Below are 19617 nucleotides of genomic sequence, written 5' to 3'. Positions count from 1 at the left end.
ACATCTATCAAGAGTAGTTGTAAACATTCTTGTCTGAAATAACACATCTCCATTTGCACGTTTTCTGTGCATTCCATTTGGGGAAGATCAAGCCAACTTCACTTAAATAATTCCAGCCATGCATATGGGAGGAAGGATTGTCTGAATTCCATTTTCATCATTGCCTCCCATTCCAGTCCCATTTCTCTACGCTCTGTTACATGAAAGTTACCTCATTCCTGTTCAAAGTTCTTGCGAAAAAAAATTCCTCCCTTGACAGTGGAAGTGTACTGCCTACCTTGCCCCTCCTGACCCATTGTCCACTGAGCACAACGGTTAACTCAACCTCACCTCCAATGGGGGTCTAGTTACTGGACACCACATTCCATATTGCGACATGCTCCTGTTTCATTTTCACTCCTCCCACATTTCCAAACACTTTAGTTCTCCCCATTTCCCTGATAAAAGTGGAACCTCGTAACAAGATTGGATACAGCGCAGTACCTGGTATATTAAACAAGGTAATTGTGCAAGTCCCATTCTTTTTTATATACTCACTTGGTTTCATCCCTAATGTAGTGAGATACCAAATATCGTCGGTTGAGAATGATAAGGGCGTTAAGTTGCTACAAAACCCATAGTGTTCAAGACAACTTAACGTCCTTCTCATTCTCAACAGACGATATGAGGAGTTACGACAAAGTTCCCCCTGTACTCTGCCACAAGGGAAAGGAAGCAGACTGCAATTATCACAATCTAACAATGAATACTTCACTGCTAGTAAAACCAAACACCTTACAATGAAGAAAGAAAAAAAAAGAAGATAAAAATACAATTGGCAGCAAAAACACAGTTCTGCTGTGGTTCTTTCACTGATCTTTGTATCATCATTCTTGCACCACAACATTTTCCTCTTTCGTTTCCCTCAAAGACTTAAAATATAGTTTGTCCATCCACACGTACACAGAGATTTGCATCATCAAATATCTCCTCGCTATAATGAATGTGAGACCACAGTCTGTGTAGCTAGCTTGCCAGATCTGAAACAAAAGCACACTTGATTTTTTTTTTTTATTTTCTGCTCGGGGTGATCAGTTTCTTCCCCGGAAGCACCTGTCTGATAAGTGGATCACCTTCTACATCAATTTGAAGGCTGAGAACGTGACTCGGATTCAAAAGTGGTGGTGGGGGGGGGGGGGGGGGAGGTTGGGGTTGGGACTGTACTATATCTTTCATTAACGGCAAAAACAGGAAACTGACACTCAAATTGTGAGGAGTACTTGAGACTACAGACCACTTAACAAACCTACATATGCATTTGGATTGCAGGTTTTTGTTTTTTTATGTTCTTGTTCCAACGGGATATTGTGGTTTTCACTGCAGTCTTTATAAGATCATGCCATGTGCTACGACAAGTATACCAGAGCTCTTGTCATGAAGGTAGGGGCTTGACTTCTTTAAACGGATCCATGAGCCAAGTCCAGTTTCGATACAAAAGGGCTGTAATGCATGTACAGGGAATTAGATATAGTGAAGGAAATTGGAAACTCTGAAACCATCTAGCAATGAAAGGAAAGCCTTTTCGACCACTTCATAGGTGAAGATCCCATTAGTACAAAATATACCCTGTGCAGCAAAAGTCTTTTGGGGTTCTAGAGTTTCTGTTAGTCTGTGGTGCCTGCTTATCCTATCACATACTCCCACCACCCAACCCAAGCCCACCGTTCTTTCCAACCGATACCTAAATCAAACCAGAGGGGAACTACAGAAATGGCGATGTAACTCCCGAGAGAGACTGCCGACGACCCGCTGCCGACGACGATGATGATGCCGACAAAGCAGGGGATATTAAAACATTGTCACATTTGGTCGGTCTGCTCAGAGGAGGGGTTACATGCGGAACACCCCAAACTGTGTGTCAGGAACCTGGGCATTCAGAGAAGCACTAAGACTGAGGGCAAGGACCTTCCGGGTGTCGGCCGGATCAATGACCCCATCATCCCATAGCCTGGGGGAGTGGGAAGAGAAAACAAGGAAAATGTTGGCTGTAATACACACCACCAGTTTATATGCTCACATAGTCACATTTTGCACATGCCATGTGAACAAAATACCATTACTTTAACAAGATGTTTGCTGGCACTCTGCTCATACCATGTGAACAAAACACCCATTACTTCTTTAGGAGAAAGACAGCAAAAAACTCTTTAGCATTGATTCAGCGCAAGGCTTCTTCAAGACACACATACCCACGCACCCAGAAATACACAGAATTTTCACCTGCCTTTAGGCTCATTGTTTAAAAAAAGACTCTAACTTTTCAAACAAACCTCTATGAGTATTATCAATGATATTTGTCTTCTGGTTTTCCTACTAAACATAAAATACCAGCGCTTAACTTATTCATAATTCAACCTCCTACAGGAAGAAACAACATATATGTAAGGGGATCAGAACAAACACAGATTGCAGAATTATTCAATAAAATCAACCATGTTCAATTCAATTCAATTCAATCATAGTTTATTTCCAATCAACGAAGATCATAAACATAATACAAAGTATACATGAATGAAATTGTCCAAACGTTTACAAAAAGATTCATGTAGTATATGAAATAAATTATACATAACAACATAATGTACAATAATTACGAGGAACAATGCATGTATACTTCGTGAGCGTTCGGAAAATAACTTCAATCATGGAAAATAGCGATCTACTAAAAAGCAAAGCTTGTGGGATGTGGATCGCTAGATAAATAATGAGTAAACAATATATTATTCAAGGTTTTTTTTTTTTTTTTTTTTTTACAGCTAGTGTATTAAATATAGATTACTTAAGTCATTTGTAAAATATAGTTATTTTGATGTTATCATCATCATCACCATCATTTTTTTTTTTCATGGGGGGGGGGGGTTGTGGGGGTAATAAATACCCATATTTTCCTACTCCACTGGTACAGACTGTCAGCTATGCCCCACAAGTGTTATAAACTCTTCTTTTCACAGCATGGGTGTTCTTTCTGTTCTTTATGGGTGGCGGTCTGAATGGGTCTTACCTGGCGCTAGAATAGTACGGGCTTCCTTCCTCCTCATACTTGGCAAGGATGGGTGCCATGATTGCTTCCTCTTCCTCTTTGGACAACTGGATGGGACGGAGCAGAGGATTAATTCACAGAATCAAACAACGATGGCTTTAGCCCATCAATTCCTGGGGGGGGGGGGGGAGATTTTGCTGTAGAATTAATCATTTTTTATCATTTAACCCTGTGCATGCCACATTAATTTCCTGTTAACAGGTATGTTTGTGAAATTTGTACACATTTGACTCACTGGAATGGAAAGGGTTAAATTGGTGACCCTGAATTTCACTGCATATCTAAAGCCTTGTTTTTAAAGAGAGCCTTTCAAACTAGAGTTACTATGGCATACATCTGGGTAATGTCCTTTTTCACCCTGCTTGTTAAAACGGTCCCCACAAAGTGTTGCTCGGATGTTGTTACCGTAACTTGCCAAATTCTACCCTAGCATAACCCTGACATTACCCTGGCAATCCTTCTACTAGAACACAACTGCGGTAACATTCCTTTGATACACTCAACTCGCATGCACAACTTTGCAGACAGAGAATGACTGACACGCTACGGCTACGCGCCGATCATGTACATGGATTGTAACCACTGATCTCTACATGTATGTAGTTGATATCAATGATTGTACATGCACAATCTAAAACAATAGGCAGCGCTGGCAGGTAGGCATGGTAGGTACAAACTTGTGGTTGCATCAGTGGACACATCCCCTTCATGGAAACCTACCCAAGTAAGGTTTTCGGTGTGTGTCTGGTAAAACTGTACCCCTCACTCTCTCCTGCGTTTTCATTGAATTTTAGAGGAATTTCATTCTCTGGACTTTGTTGCCGCATTGCTACAGAAAGGTCTGTTAAAACAGGGCTTTATATATAATAATAATACAGGGTACTTATAATGCGCCAATTCCACATAGCTAACGTGCTCAAGGCGCAGTAGAAGAAGTGACTTATGAAATACAAAAATCCTTAATACACAAACATGCACATGAAAATGAATGACACAATAATGATGATGGAAAAAAAAATCATAATATACAATTCTACTGGAAAATGGTTACAAACAAATGAGTCTTGAGGGCAACTTTAAAGGAGTCAACATTCGAAATGTAACAGATAGCTTGAGGCAACTGATTCCACAGGTAAGGTCCAGCATGTGCAAATGACTGATCCCAGCATGATTTTTTCGTTTTTGGAACAACAAGCAATCTACAATCGGATGACCTTAAACATCTGGGAAAATTATAAAATGTCAGAAAATTAACATTGTACTCTTGGTCAGATCCGTGTATGCAATGAAAAACAAATAGTAATAGTTTAAATACGATGCGAGATTCAATGGGTAACCAATGCAATGAGGACAAAACAGGGGTAATGTGAGTATTTCTCCTGGTAAGGATAACAATGCGAGCTGCTGAATTTTGCAATTTTTGTAACCATGAAAGTTGAGATTGTGGTAGCTGAAATAGGAGTTGATTACCAAAGCCAAGTCGGGACGATATAAGAGCATGAACTATTTTTTCTGTGGCTGAACGAGTTTAACTTGCGAATAATGCCCAAATTGCGTAACTGATACCTCACAGATTTACAGACAGCAGAGATCTAAACAGACATGGGCATTGTAGAATCAAATAATACTCCAAGATTTCTACACGATTTAGATATAGTAGAGAAAGATTTGGTGGAATTGCTCCAAGTCATTAAATCTGCACAAAATCAGCAACCCACAGAAAGAAGTTCACGAAAATTTACAAATCTGAGAGAGAAACTGGAAGATCAACTTTACCTCTAGACCCTCCCTCTTCCTCTGGGCAGCCATGACCTGTGTCAGTACCAGAGCAGCCTGCTTCCCACCCATCACTGAGATGCGTGCATTGGGCCACATGTACAGGAATCGCGGACTGTACAACCACAAATCAAAAGAATATAATTATTATTTTAATTAGCATCTGCAAAAAAACAACAACAACAACCATAAAACAGAACAACAACAACAACAAAAATATATCTAATGAAAGGTGGGTGATTTCAATTCAAGGCTTTTTAATATCTTTTTGTTTCTTTTTTTTTTTCAAATTCTGCTTTTTGTTTAACAATTGGTGCGGCAAGTTCAACACAAAAGAGGATATAAGGCTTCTTGAGAGTATGAAATGAAGGTAACATACACATATATACAAAGTATGCACCATGATATCAAATCTACAGCCAAAAGATTCTGTATGGATTATGTGCCACTTCACATGTCAGGACTAAAGCATTTCACTACAAGGCACCTGTAGTCAGTTGTCCGGTGTAAATGAGCATTTGAGAACACAAGTTCTAGAAGTGAAGACCTTGGCCTTTCAACATGGAATCTTTTCCATTGGCTTAAATTTGATACCACTAAACGTTTGTAAATAATGCTTTTTGTCCCCAAACCTAGGTATGTTCTTAATATAATGCTGATGCAATGCTGAGCACTAGCATTTTTTAGATCAATTTTTTTTCCTTATTAACTCCCAATCACATGAGCACAAAAACAAGCACAGAGTTGATTGTTGACCATGGAACAGCAACCATTTCGTTCATCTGACTTTGCTCTATTCATCGAAGCCAGCTGGAAAATGGTGCGAAAGTGCCCTTTGATCGGTAAGTAACTCTCCAGGCATCTCTACATTCCACATGGTGAGAGCCCGTTTTGTTTTCGACTGACCTGTAAGCTCTTCCGCACATGCCGTAGTTGCCAGCGCCGAAGGAGCCACCAACGATGAGAGTGATCTTTGGTACGTTGGCACAGGCAACGGCCGTCACCATCTTGGCGCCGTTCTTGGCGATCCCTCCTGCCTCCGCTTCCCTGCCCACCATGAAACCTTTTTTTTTTTTCAAAAATCAGAAAAGCACATGACAAAAATAGGATGAGGTTGAATACTGTTATACCAGTGGCCTACACTTAGCAGCAAAAGGGAAATTTCAATATATCACAGCTGCTTACCTGCCTACTATGAAACTTTCTTTGATCAAATTTGGGCATATTTGTGTAATCCTCACATGTTTAAAAGTTACATTGTACCACAAAATCAGTGTTTTGTACATAATTTGATATCTCCAGAAATATTGGCAGGTTTTCATTTCTGTGGCAGTTAGTGCGGAACACAAAATTTGTGAAAATTTTCCACAAAGAAAAATATTTCACTTTTGCAGTAGCAGGTTGTCAAGTAAAATATGAAACACATGTAGAAAGTATTATGTGCCCAAAGGCACAATCACACAGTACACAGTGTGTGTCAGAAATTTCAAGACATGGGCCAAAAACCACTGTGATGGTTCATGTGTAAAACTGGAAAAACCGAAATCATATCAGCTCACATCAGCATTACAAACATCATACAAGGCAAAACTTGGTTAAATCTTGACAAAGCTCACATCAAAGACAACGTCTAATATTGAGGCAGCTCATATGAGACAACTGTTAAACTGTATTGACTGAGCATGATAAAGCTCAAATCGATGAAACAACAAAAGTTGATGCGTTGAAACATTTTTTGAAATTATCCTGTCACTATCAAGATTATGAAAAAAAAAAAAAAACATGCTAGGAAACAGTTAACATTAGTGTTCAATTGAACACTACTAATTAAGAGAAATCAATTCATTTACAGATTTTCACCTGTTGCTTGGAAGCATTGAGCATTCATTTTCAGCTGTAATTCTCTTGCTTCTTTTTTACACAATATGTTAGCATGTAGAAGACTAATGAAAGAAGTGAGCCTTGGAGGTACCCGAGTGGCATGGTTCAGAAAATGAGTATGAATGCTCCAGCACGATTCGCTATATCTGGGACTAAATGCAGCCATCGTCAAGCAGTGCCATTTTCAAACATGACTCGGAAACAGACAAAGTGGGAAAGGATGGTGACGGATCCACGCACTGACCTGTGATGTTCTGGAGGAAGAGGAGGGGGATCTTTCGCTGGCAGCACAGTTCGATGAAGTGGGTTGCCTTGAGGGCACAGGATGAAAGGAGCACGCCATTGTTTCCCAGGATACCCACTGGGTAGCCGTGGATGTGAGCAAAGCCTGGAACAAGGGAAGGCGTTAATATTCATGCAAGTGAGAGAAAACTTATTGTGCAGTCTCTGACTTTGTGCGGAGACTTTGTTTTTTGGTGGTCTTTTGTTGTTGTTGCTGTTATTGTTGTTTTGGTGGTGATTGAGCCAAAAAAAACTCTCATCTCATATTTGATTTTGACAGATATCATGCCATAAATGACATGATATCTGTATGATATTTCAAAGCCAGCTTTAAAGGTTTTTTGAGTGCAGCAGACAAGGGCATATCATTTCTACATCATAACAGTTGCATACTGAATGTACTAAGTCACAAAAAGCACAATATATATGACTGAAACAGTGTTTTGAGAGCAATTGCACACAACCAAAACCTAAATGGTTGACTATTAAAATGAGTCCCTATATACATTGTAAATTGAGCATTGTGAAGCCGCAAAAATGATATAAAAGGATTACAAGACCTGCTGCAGACCATTTATGCTAAAAACTACTGATAAAAAAATTGGAAAGATGGACAGGCTCTTTCAAAAGATAAAGAATAAAATCTAAAATAATGTAATTGAGTCGGTAAATAATTATAAAATTCTGCATTCAGTAGCATTTCTTGTCGCAACATTAATATTTACATAGAGTGGAATGTTGTACTGAACGTGATCAAAAAAAAAAAAATTGGCAAAAATCTTCAGTGCCAGCGCTTGGATGTGAAGAGTATCAAAATATGAGACTGGCTAAGCAAGACAGCTTCCACAGTGCCTACTATGAAATCAGCTTCACTGATTCAACTCTGATATCTAGGGTAAAAATTTGATTGACGAGTACTAAACTCAATGCAGGGAATGAACTGATGCACATTAGAACACATACGTAAGAAGTGAAGTAAAGAAACTGACACAAGTAAATTACCGAGTATCGAAAGGTATGAATGCAAACTGGTTGACAGCCAATCAGAGTCATGCATCATAGAAAATGCTGTACAGTGGACTCCCGTTATAACGAAGTCCTCGAGACCAGCCACTTTCTTTGGTTACATCAAAATTTTGTTATAACCGAACAAATAAACAATAAAAAACATAGAGCGGACAGTGTTACGGCCTGGATTTTTACTTTGTTGTAACCGGAAATCTCGTTATAACTGTGTTCGTTATAACGGGAGTGCACTCTATATCATTTTCAAGGTAGTGATTATTACAATCGCCTTGAGTCACCAGAGTCAAATATATATCAACATCGAGGTGGCGTGAGAAAGAGATTTATCACCTGTGACAAGTGTGTCTCCGTACTGCTGCTTGAACTCGTGGAAGACACTGCCGTCCACGATTCTCGCAACCACCTCCCTGATGTCGTAGACCTTGCTGAAGTCCACTGACGCGATCCCGTACAGCTCCTCGGGATCGTAAAGCGGTTCCCTCGGCTTCTGGATTGGGATCTGGCAGCGGGGGAAAACCAAAAACATACAACCTTCACAATCAAAAGCTTGAACTTCTTCTTCATACGGCATAATGTGCCTGGTAGATACCATTTGCTGTCGATTGCTAGTCACCTGGGGCAAAGCACGAGGGGTCGGGATCATTCGCCGCTTTTTCTTTTGTTGGTAGGTAGGTGGACTTCTTTACCAGGTTAGCACCCTGCTCTTTGCGATGAATGACGAGGGCATTTTTACAAGCATGCGTCATGACTACCCAACACACAGGACCTCCCCTTTATGTCCAATCTGAATCTAACTTTTTTGGGTAGTATTTTCATCGTAATGCAACTGATACTGTGTTATCACATTGTTATCACAGTGTTCTTTCACACATTCCTCATGCATACATGCCCATTTTAGAGCAAAAATTTTCTTTCAGCAGGCATGTGGAAACTATGTTTTACCTTTAAAGTGGACAATCCAAGAGCTATACAGGAAAAGCAGGAAATGTTAGGCAAATATTGCATGCCCAAGGCTACATTAAAAAAAAAAAAATCCTGTAATGTCTGTACCTTTCATGCCTGACATTGAACTTAATATCATGTGGTGTCAACTTACATTGACTTCCTTTTTCCTGTTCAAATTTGCCACCGCTCTCCTGGCTAGGTACAGTGCATGTTGCTCGTCATTGGCAAAGTGGTCAGTTACACCTGATACCCTGTCAGCAAGTGAAGACGAAACGGTCCATTTTATACTGATGTTTTAAAAATCACGCTGGATTGGAAAGAGAGAAGGGGACTGAAAGACCAGGCACAAAACTGCCTCTTGTTTCATTTACATTAGTCGCTGGTGATAATACCAGAAGTCCTCGCTTGCATATAAATGGCTAGGTCTTGAATAAGAGTAGGAGTATTACTTACAGCTTAGATTAAACAAGGCAGTTGGTAGACACAGCAGAGCAGTAACTTTATTACAGCAGCACAAGAACATAAAAGATCTGATTCTGTCATCTCTATAGAACCTAGTGATGACCTACGAATTAACACAAATGCCCACGACATACAGCCATGAACAATGTCAATTTCAGAATGCATAATCTACAAGTGCTTTTTTTAGCAACATTGACAGTTTTCATATCAAATGTTACCCTGGAATGAATTTGAAGATGGCTGGTTTTATGAATGAGGACTTTCACCCTTAATAATTGATGTAGAGGAATTGAAAATGTAATAATATCAACAGATTTATTAATATTAATCAATTTGAATACAAGTTGTGTAACTAGACTATAACTATCTAAAGAAAAAGACCTTGACAACGAAATGAAAAAGATACTCCATAATCGACTGATTCAAAGACTTTAAAGAAAAATTACTCTATTTGTTTAACAGTATAGAACATCATGATAACGAACAATAAAAAATATGACAACATTCACTGATTATAATTCTGCCTGCTGCGGCATCATATCACCATACTGAGATCATCCAAAGATTGATCGCTTCTTCTTGGGGAAGCAAGTTTTGAGTACACATCAGCTCAGGTTGATACAGTTGGCAGACAGAATCCTGAGTTTTACCTGCAATGGAGATCAGCTCCACCCAGGTCCTCCGGCGAGATCACTTCTCCCGTGGCGGCGCGCACCTAGTGATGTAGTGTGACAACATATAACAGATGAATCATATCTAACTCCACCCTTTCACCAGCCCGGCTAAAATAATAATAACAATCTACAGATATCAGTTAGTATGGTTTCATTTTTCCCCCTGTTACACTGACTACTGTAGACACAGTATATTTTACAGTATGTGTTTTTTTTTCCATAAACGTTGCACATCTTGTAATTACAAATGAACAACTCACGATAATATTGCCTTGCGTAACACAGATGCATTGTTTTTGTTTTTTTTTCAAACTTGAGAAATCACTAGCTTTTTTCATTGAAAAGGGATAGTACTTCTTTCTCCTTCTGTTAATGTGATTCTCGATGACAAATTCAGCCACTCACAAAATTGTCGTACAAGTTCAAATATGTGAAATATTGGACTCGCAAAATATATGGCATATACAGTACACGTTTTGCAATGAGACGTGAAAATACTGTAAACATAAACTTCGATGATGCTGACATCCATTACATTTCTCTCTTGACATTGTACATCATTTGCGCAATGTTAGAAAAGTTGTACACTGTATGCATCAAAATTAGATATGTTCCCTTTAACTAGAGAACAGCTTTGTATTTGACAAAGAAACAGAATGGTTACACAGGGGCCACAGTTTTGGAATGCCATTTGCTGTGATGCTGACAGCATTGCGCCCCCTGATTATATACAAAAAGTAAATGGTCACGAGTGCAATGGTAAAGATTTCGCACGAGGTGAAAGATAGAGGTGCTCTATTCAACGAGGAAAAGCAGAGTTGAATAGTGTGCCTCATTTTTCTCAGAGTGTAAAATCTTGTTCCCTTGCATGAGTAAAGACCATACACTATTTGTTTTATAAAACACCTTGGATGTCAACAGATGTGGTCCACACACATTCTTGAAAAAAGCCTAGAAATGGCAACCATTTTCTGTGAAAGGCAAATAAGTAGCACAGTCACAGTCAGCCGTATACTGTGATCGGTTGAAGTTGTTTACAAAAATGAGTGACAAAATATGTACTTGTAAGTACAATTATAATTGCTGAGTGCGCACGGCAAAGGTTTGTTTATTGTGACTTCAGAGCTGTGCAATGGAACAATCACTGAGTCAATTGTGAGACTAACACGGGAGTCAATGGAAATTAATAACATTCAACTGTGCGGTATCCATTTTTGGTCAAACAAATTTGCGCGGCTAACAGCGACAGCATGCACTGGAACATTTAACTGAACGTCACGTGATGAGCAATCGACCAATCAGATAGCTACATTCTTTTGAAGTGTTGTATAATACTCACCAGCGGAGGGCCAGCCAGGAAAATTGTCCCCTGCTCTTTGACTATGATGCTCTCATCGGCCATGGCTGGCACGTAGGCGCCTCCGGCCGTACAGCTGCCCATCACGACGGCTATCTGCAACAGCAAATTGAGCAGGCAGATACAGACATTGATTGAAAATGAGAAGTCTCCGTGACCTAACATTTTTACATGCATTTGCAGATCGCAATCAAATTTGTATTGTCCCTACCAGCCAACCCTGAAATAGTAATGAATGTGAGAAATGTTGCTACATAGGAATTTTCAGCCATCTCACATACATCAGTCTCTGCAAAATAGCAATTCAAAGTCGAGTACAGCTTCTTCATTTTTTCTTCAACAAACAAACAAACAAAAAAAGGAATACTCTTCTTTGCTGGGAATAGTTGGCAAGTACCTGTACTGTAAACTAGCCTGCATTTTCTGTTCACCTCGTATAGTTTTTTTTTTCCCATGTTTTCTTCTTTTTTTTTTGGGGGGGGGGGGGGGGCTTTCTTCTTCCCATAACCCCTACAAGCTGGTGAAGTTTTAATGAGGAAATTGATGTATATTCATGAACAGGAAGATATTATAGGAACAGACATGATGTTTGCTTTGAAGATGTTAGAAGTCCATTGGTCCGCAATCATTATGTAAACTGAAAAGAAAAAATCTTAGCCTCAGTGAAAACTCACGAAGAATATGAATTAAAGAAATCACAAAGGAAGCACAAAATCATGGGGATGAATTAGCGTGTGAAAGATATCACATCTGCACAAGACGTCAATAATAAATGAGAAATTCTTTTAGCATGGTGTCTGTCTGAGTTGTTCCGGCTAAGAGTTTGTGACTTGTAAGACCAAGGAGCAATATCAATGAGATAAAATGAGTCATTTACCTGGGGGATTCCAGCTGCTGACATTGTAGCCTGATTGAAGAAAATTCTGCCAAAGTTTTCTTTCCCGGGGAAGACCTCATCTTGTCTTGGCAGATTTGCACCTCCCGAGTCAACTGAAATGAACAGATCACAGGAATGGTTTTCAAGTTGATAACACGACATGTCTACACTTGCATTATGTGATCACTGCATCATGGGGAATATCAACTGCAAGATACAATCCTAACAGTATCAAGCTCAACATATGTGACCGTGCACTTCAAAACAAACATAAAGTCAGACACACTGATTTTGCGTGAGGACTGAAAATAAGTGAAATGGGTCAACCTAGCCGAACTTGACTTTTTCACATTTTCTGAAAGAGCGGGTCTTCTTTTACATTATGCTAAAATTTGGTATCATAAAACGGGCAGGAAAGTGTGTTTTTTTTAGCAGTTGATCTCGAACATTTTTGGTAGAATAGTGTGATTAGGTGTGTCTTTAGAATCCCTTTTTCATTTCTGAAAAACCTTGTCCACACTCTTCACTTTCAACTCTAATAACTTTTGAAAGGATAGTGCTACTGCTTTGAAAGTTGGCATTAATTATGGACAGAATGTGTTAATGAGGCATGCTTAATTTCAGTTTAATCTGATAATCCCTTCATTGTTGTTACTCTGGTGGTTTACTTCCTGTTTTTTTGTCCCATTCATCGCACAGCCAGCACAGTTTGGTAAAGATTATGAAAGCGCTTGAATGTACACTGTACTTCAGAGCCTCTTTTCTCAGTTCACACTTTTCCTGAGTTTGTGCTTTCTTTCCAATATTTAGATAGGATAGGAGAGTCCATTGATTTGAGTTATACATCATTTTAAAGCTTAAAGTCTGCTTTTTCAGAATATGGTCTTAACTAAAAATTCATGTCTGGCGACTTTTTGTTTGTTTTGAGGTGCAGGGTCACATATGGTTTGCAGCAGTTAAAGAGACACAACAGCATATCACACTCTCAACTTCACCTATATTGATAATTTGCATGCTGTGTCACCTTTACAATTGCACAATCGGGTAAAAAAATTGCATGTTGACTCCACAAAAGGTAAAATGTATTATAACTGAAACAGTTTCAAAGTATCTGAAGCTTTCTACAAGTTATATCTCATCTTGATGCAAGAGAGGTATGTTGTTTTCTTTTGTAAGCATGGTACTAGTTGCAACTTGTCCTTACAAGTCAGATTTAATCTCCACAACCAAATGGTCCATCGAATACAAAATCTCATCCAGACATTGCAAGACATTTTGTTTTTTCTCCCTCTGGCAGTCATAGCACTAGTTAAGAAACAACCGTCTATCTCGAATCAAATTTCATGGTAAACATCTAATGGTTACACTGGTGTCCAAAATACTCCAGAATGCACCAGAAAACAGAAATCTCACCGAGATATATGCAAGGTATGTTGTTTTCCCTGGCAATCTCCTGGGCCCGCAAGTGTTTCTTGACCGTGATGGGATAATAGGTGCCGGCCTTCACTGTGGCATCGTTGGCGACTATCATGCACTCCGTTCTGTCGGAAGAGAAGAAAACTGTGTCAAAATGGCTCAAGAAATAGAGAGTGTCTCTTTCAGTCACACACACCTTTTATTTGTTTGCTTGTTTGCTTGTTTGTTTGTTTGTTTGTTTCTTGGGGGAGAGGGAAATTTCTAGCAAATCAGGGTCCACTTTCATCAATATGCGCCAATATGAGCCAACACAGCAACAATTCTTATATAGCGCATCATATATTTTGGAAATACAAACTTGTAATTACAGAAAAGCAAAGTGGAAAATGCATGCAAAGAAAAAACTCATAGTATATGAATTAGCATGATAATAGAAGATATGTTGGGAACAAGGATTTTCCATTTCCTAAATGAACAGCTTACCTCTGCTAACAAAGCAAATTATTCAAAGGCTAACATTTGATTGGCTTTTGCAAAATTGCTGCCACAATATTTTCTTAAGTCACAGACGTTGTAAAATGCTTTGTGAAATGGATTCAGCACTACTGCATGAGTGTTCCTTCTGAGTGTTTCAAGCTCAAGTCACATTCAAAAAACATGAAAAAAATAACAAATATGTAACAAAAACAAAATGGTCACAATGTATATCTCCTCACCCACAAACTCTCCCGATTCCAGTTACCATGCCACCTGCTGGCACCTCCTCTTCACCATACAGCTGGTAGCCCGCTAGTTGGGATAACTCTAGAAATGGGGACCTGAGTGAGAGAGAACAAGAAAAGAAGCATTTGTGCTCAGATGAAGCAAGGATATCACACATTGCAAATTGCATCATATTCTAAATTATCATCTATATAGGACGTTTTCGCGGCGCATTAAAAATGCGTATTGTAGTCCGCTCATTTTTTACCGTTCAATATCAGAGCTTATTGAACGAATCGCATAGACCAACACATTAATTCCCCATAGGCTACCGTTGTTACTCGCCGTTCAAGATCACACGATATTCAGTTCTGTCTCGTTTATTGCGTGAGCGCTTGCTGAATGCGCAAACGCTTGCTACTAGTGCGCGTCATTTTGTTACATTTTTCACAAGCGCGCAAACATATTGCTAGTTGTTTGTTTCATACGCAGTTTTAGGGGCTTCCCCTTTTCAGCGCTGGGATGGGACTGCCGAGTCAACTTCAAAGACGAGTAGAAGCCGGGTAATTTTGTGCAGTTTATGCTTGCTCTGCTTGATTGTATAGATGATAATAATCATATTGGATGGCCTTGATTCATGGAATACCAGGGAATATTGCACTCGTTAGGGTCAATATTGCACTCATCTTCGATTCGTGCAATATTGGCCCTAACTCGTGCAATATCCCCTGGTATCCCATTCATAGCCATCCAATATAATATAAATATGCTGCAATGCTAGCATATGCTATAAATTTCTGATCAGTGCAAGTTTTAATGCCTCAACCTTTGATAGATTTGATACACTTTTCGGTCGAAGAATACAAGCATGCAGTTTTACTTTAGACATAAATTGATGTGAAACAAAAGGCAGTTGTCTCATCATCCAGCCAGATTCACACTGATCGTTTAAATGATTTAATTTCTTATATGATTTGAGACTTTGAAAAAAAATATAGAATATATGTATAAATGATACATTTCTTTTTGTAATTCTTTGCAGTGTGATATATATCAACAACAAAACTATCCATATCAGTCACAGATAAAGGAGACTTACCCTGGATCAAGGAGCGTGGTTATTCTCTCTCGTACAAGCATCTTTCCTTGCGACACATGTCTGGCTATACTCCTCTCTCCTCCTCCTTGTGCTATCTTTGAAACTGCTGACTTCAGCTCTGAAGCGAGATTTTTCATTTGCTCAAAATTCTCCTGTGGAAATGAAAAAACACATCACACAGAATGTCAAGGAGATCTGTGATGAAATGGAGATTGCTTCATATGTACAGGAGATCGATAACATTTGGAAACATGAAACATTGTTGATCTAAGTATCAGGATCCGTTTGTTTGACTAGGAGAGATTAAGTTGTGTCTGGAGTCACAACCAATTTGCAATGACAGGAAGCATTCATTCATCACCATATTTTAGTGACATGCAATCACCTCTTTACCATTTAACAGTCATGTCAAATGCCCAAAGTATTCCTGAAAAAAAAAATCTTGAACTGTACTAGATTGTATGAAGAAAATTAGGATACTTCCATACATAGAGAGCTACAAAAGCTGAAAGTCATCTTCAGAATGATTGGACCCCTGACTGAAAATGGGGGGGGGGGGGGGGGGGGGGTACATGGGGGCAGTGTTGCATGCTCAACTTGATGCACATCCCTGCAGCTTACAATTACAAGTTGAAGTGCACTACAGCTCTATGTTCTGAAAAAAAGATGACAAACTGTCCAAATATAAGTCATCATAATCAACAATGGTGGCCTTATTCTAAGTTGATAATCATTTGAATTCTCAAAAGCTTTCCAAACTTTACAGCCTGAGTGATACTACCCTGGGTCATGTTAGCATGGTTAGAGGCATTGCTAGATAGAGAGATCTACATTAGATAACTCAAAATGATGCAGACATTTGATTGCGTATCATGAGTTGAAGATCTCCTTGCCAACACAAGTGGGTGCAAGGTGCAAAGTACAAGCAAACGACTAACGGTCTTTGATCAACTCATTTTGACCCCTCAACATACATTACTACTTCAATTTTAATCGCAAACGCCGGCAAAAAGCATCTTCATGATCACCATTGTGCATTGTTCAATTCACGTAGCCTCTGAATTAGCAAAATTACATTTTGTAATTGTAACTAAGGTACTACTGTACAGCACTGATTAGCAATGGTATTCAGAGGAGGCTTCCTTTGCTGCTGCAGTCAAATACTGAATTAAAAGCTAAACTTGCCCTTTGGCCTAGCTACAACGCTGTAGCTATAGTATAAGCTATAGACATATAGGGTGGCATTCTGAAAATCTTCCTAAGTTTCTTCCCAAGTCAGAAAGTTAGGAAGTGCCTAGGAAAGACGGAATTGGTATTCTGGAATTTCTTCCTAGGAGCTTCTAAATGCAAATTAGGCCATCCTTATCCCTGCCCACTGTTCTTTCTTAAGCCAATACAAAATGCTGTATCATAAGAAACCAACTTGTAAATTACAAATTCGGCAAAATTACAAATCCGGCAAAATTATGAAAATCATTCACTCCGATTTCCGTAAAATAGACTTCAAATATACCCCTCTCCAAAAAGTTGTCTTTTTGCGCGGTGTAAAATCGCATTATAATTCTGGACACAATTTTTGTAATGGAATAACAACGTCTTTTGCACCTTGTCCTTGCACCAGAATCACAATTCATACCCATGATTCACCATACACATTCTTACCTAGCAGACAACTAAGAAAAAATTGGCGAAATTTGCATTTTACGGTAAAACATCAAACTTGAACTTTTCGAACAGTTCATGATAAAACCTTGTGATAAATCAACATCTTCTTCCAAGTTTGAGGTGAAATGTGAATTTCTTAGCATTTTTTTCATTTTTTTGTCACATTTTTTGCAATTTCAGTCCATACAATGCTCTAAAGGCAATTGGGAGAAGTCATTAGTATGCAGAAAATGTGCGCATCCGGAATTACCATGTAACCATGCTGTCCGGTAATGCCATACCTGTATGTGTGCAGCATGTCCCATTTTTCATGCCCATTTCGCATGAAATATTTCGCATTTCATATAAATTACATAATGTGTGCAGTGAATGACAAGCGCCGCGCCTTTCACAATATCACCATGTTTTGCAGCTTGTCATTTACAATAACGTACTTAGGACAAACAGGGGTGGGGCTTTCCTAAAGTAATAATCTTCCTAAAATTCTTTCCCAAGTGCATTTCAGAATCAGTCCGGGAAACCCGCTCATGAGGACCGCTCCCGCGTACGAGGACTGCCCCGCCTCATGAGGACCGCCCCCACGCCTCATGAGGCCCGGGAGGGGGGGGGGGGGGGGGAAACGCCTCATGAGGCCCCCTATTCACTTCTTATTCATCTCACATCTGACGTATAAATTGTCGCAACTTTGCACGGTGATTTTTTTGTTACACACACATGTCCACTATCCATGATGAAAAGAAGAAAAAATCCTGTCTGTTTTTTTTTCAAAAATAGAGTTTTAATCAACCGATGCAGAGGCGCACCTAACGGCCTGATCTGACTAGTCGGATCAGGCCGCTAGGTGCGGCAGTCTTGCATTGTGCAAACACGCTGGCACTCGTGTTTTGATGGGCGCTCTGTCTGCATCGGTTGATTAAAACTCGATTTAAAACCCCGGGCCTCATGAGGCGTGGGGGCAGTCCTCATGAGGCGGGGCAGTCCTCGTACGCGGGAGCGGTCCTCATGAGCGGGTTTCCCGGACTGGAATACCAACTTCTTCTGAAGTCAGTAATTTGGATTCATAGGATTCATCCTCATTAAACTTGACATTTATGTTTTAGTCATTGAATATTTTCCTAATTTAGTAATCAATAGTAAGAACTGTTAGAAGTCTAGTTTAGCCTGTTAGGAAAAACTCTACAAAATGTAAAGGTTAACGGTTAGGAAGAAAGTTACTTATGGAGAAACTTGGGAAGATTAGAATACCACTTAGGAAAATATCCTGACTTAGGAAGAAATTTCTTCCGAGGAAGGATTTCAGAATACCACCCATAGTCTCTACTAAGTAATCCCTGACGTTAAAGCCTAGCCTAGCCAGCGCAGCCCAGCGCTCTCTCTCCCCTCCTTCTCTCCGGCGACGTTCTAACCACCACTCGTGCACTCTCTCACTCACTGCATTCATCGTGCAGTCGAGCTACCGCTGTACGATGTCCTAACACTAGCTGTTCTTCGCACACGGGGACATCGGCATCGCTCACCTTGTATTGCTGAGAATTCTTGTCAGCCGGTGTACCGATCGTAGCGATTTTCTCGGCGTGGTAACATCTTCGCATCAACTGAATATTTCTCCTTTGAAACAGCAGTCGACACAACTGATTTGATGTACTCATGTTCATCGTAAATTTGCACAACAGTTAAATTAAGTCTCTTTCATCTACGCTTCGTGTTAGCTTCGCGCAAGTTACGGTACGCACACGGCAGCTCACGCGAAAATCATGGGATCGGGACCATTGGGACGTTGTATACGCTTGTTCCGCCGAACTAGGCTCTGATCCTCAATTTCGTGAATGAAATCACTCCATGTCTCAACGTAGAGGGCGCTGTACGGGAAATGCAGAGAAACTCCAGAAAAATCTCTTTGAGCCCCAGTTTCTATCAGTTTTGAGAAAAATAAGAAGGGCTGGCAAAAAAAGAAAAAAAAAAGGAAAAAAAAAAACCTGAACATACAAGCAATCAGACAAGAAGTGACTGTGTAATACAGGTATATCTTTTTTAGTCTGTTGATTTTTTTTCCATCTTTTACGTTGAACATTTTGATTAAGAATTCGTTTGCTGCAGAAATCAAATGAAAGAATTATTCTCAGCAAGGTCCACAGAGGGATTACAGAGGTAGTGTCGTGATTCGTTATAAGTAGAGGAAGATTTCAGTTCCTAAATTGTGTCTAGGAGGGCATTTCATCAAGCTTTTTGTCAGATATCTTTTATCCCTGACAAATAAGCTATTGAAATTCTCCCATCCTTGCATAGGCTGAGAGCAAAAGAAATATCTGACAAATTAAAAAGCGCATTATGAAATGCCCACAGGTCACTCAGGTGCATCATTTAAAGGAATGTAAT

At 39.5% G+C, this 19617-nt stretch overlaps 1 protein-coding gene across 1 annotated transcript; it reads right to left on the bottom strand.

Annotated features, from left to right (window-relative positions):
- Window positions 1-1770: 1770 nt before the first annotated feature.
- LOC139731751 (methylcrotonoyl-CoA carboxylase beta chain, mitochondrial-like) lies at window positions 1771-18933 on the bottom strand. The gene is made up of 14 exons (XM_071642633.1): window positions 18759-18933; window positions 15577-15728; window positions 14492-14593; window positions 13773-13900; window positions 12360-12472; window positions 11465-11578; window positions 10102-10166; window positions 9141-9240; window positions 8375-8543; window positions 6981-7124; window positions 5762-5918; window positions 4856-4970; window positions 3041-3126; window positions 1771-1987 (listed from the first exon to the last, which is right to left on the bottom strand). Exons 1-14 carry the CDS (start codon window positions 18894-18896, stop codon window positions 1870-1872), a joined length of 1701 nt encoding a protein of 566 aa, XP_071498734.1. The 5' UTR covers window positions 18897-18933; the 3' UTR covers window positions 1771-1869.
- Window positions 18934-19617: the final 684 nt, after the last annotated feature.

The sequence above is a fragment of the Diadema antillarum genome, unplaced genomic scaffold, assembly GCF_040938485.1.
Source record: "Diadema antillarum isolate AM-2024a unplaced genomic scaffold, OU_Dant_1.0 seq00000384_RagTag, whole genome shotgun sequence".
In the NCBI taxonomy this organism is placed as follows: domain Eukaryota; kingdom Metazoa; phylum Echinodermata; class Echinoidea; order Diadematoida; family Diadematidae; genus Diadema; species Diadema antillarum.
The sequence above is the reverse complement of the archived record's forward strand: the minus strand, read 5'-3'. Positions and strand labels throughout refer to the sequence as shown.

Bases quoted from the DNA above. Each gene is read 5' to 3' on its own strand.
- LOC139731751 (XM_071642633.1), bottom strand. From the start codon at position 18,896: ATGAACATGAGTACATCAAATCAGTTGTGTCGACTGCTGTTTCAAAGG. The intron at 8,544-9,140 runs GTAAGTTGACAC...CCCCGCTGCCAG, and splicing joins ACAGGAAAAAGGAAGTCAAT to ATCCCAATCCAGAAGCCGAG. The intron at 4,971-5,761 runs GTCAGTCGAAAA...GTGGTTGTACAG, and splicing joins ATGTGCGGAAGAGCTTACAG to TCCGCGATTCCTGTACATGT.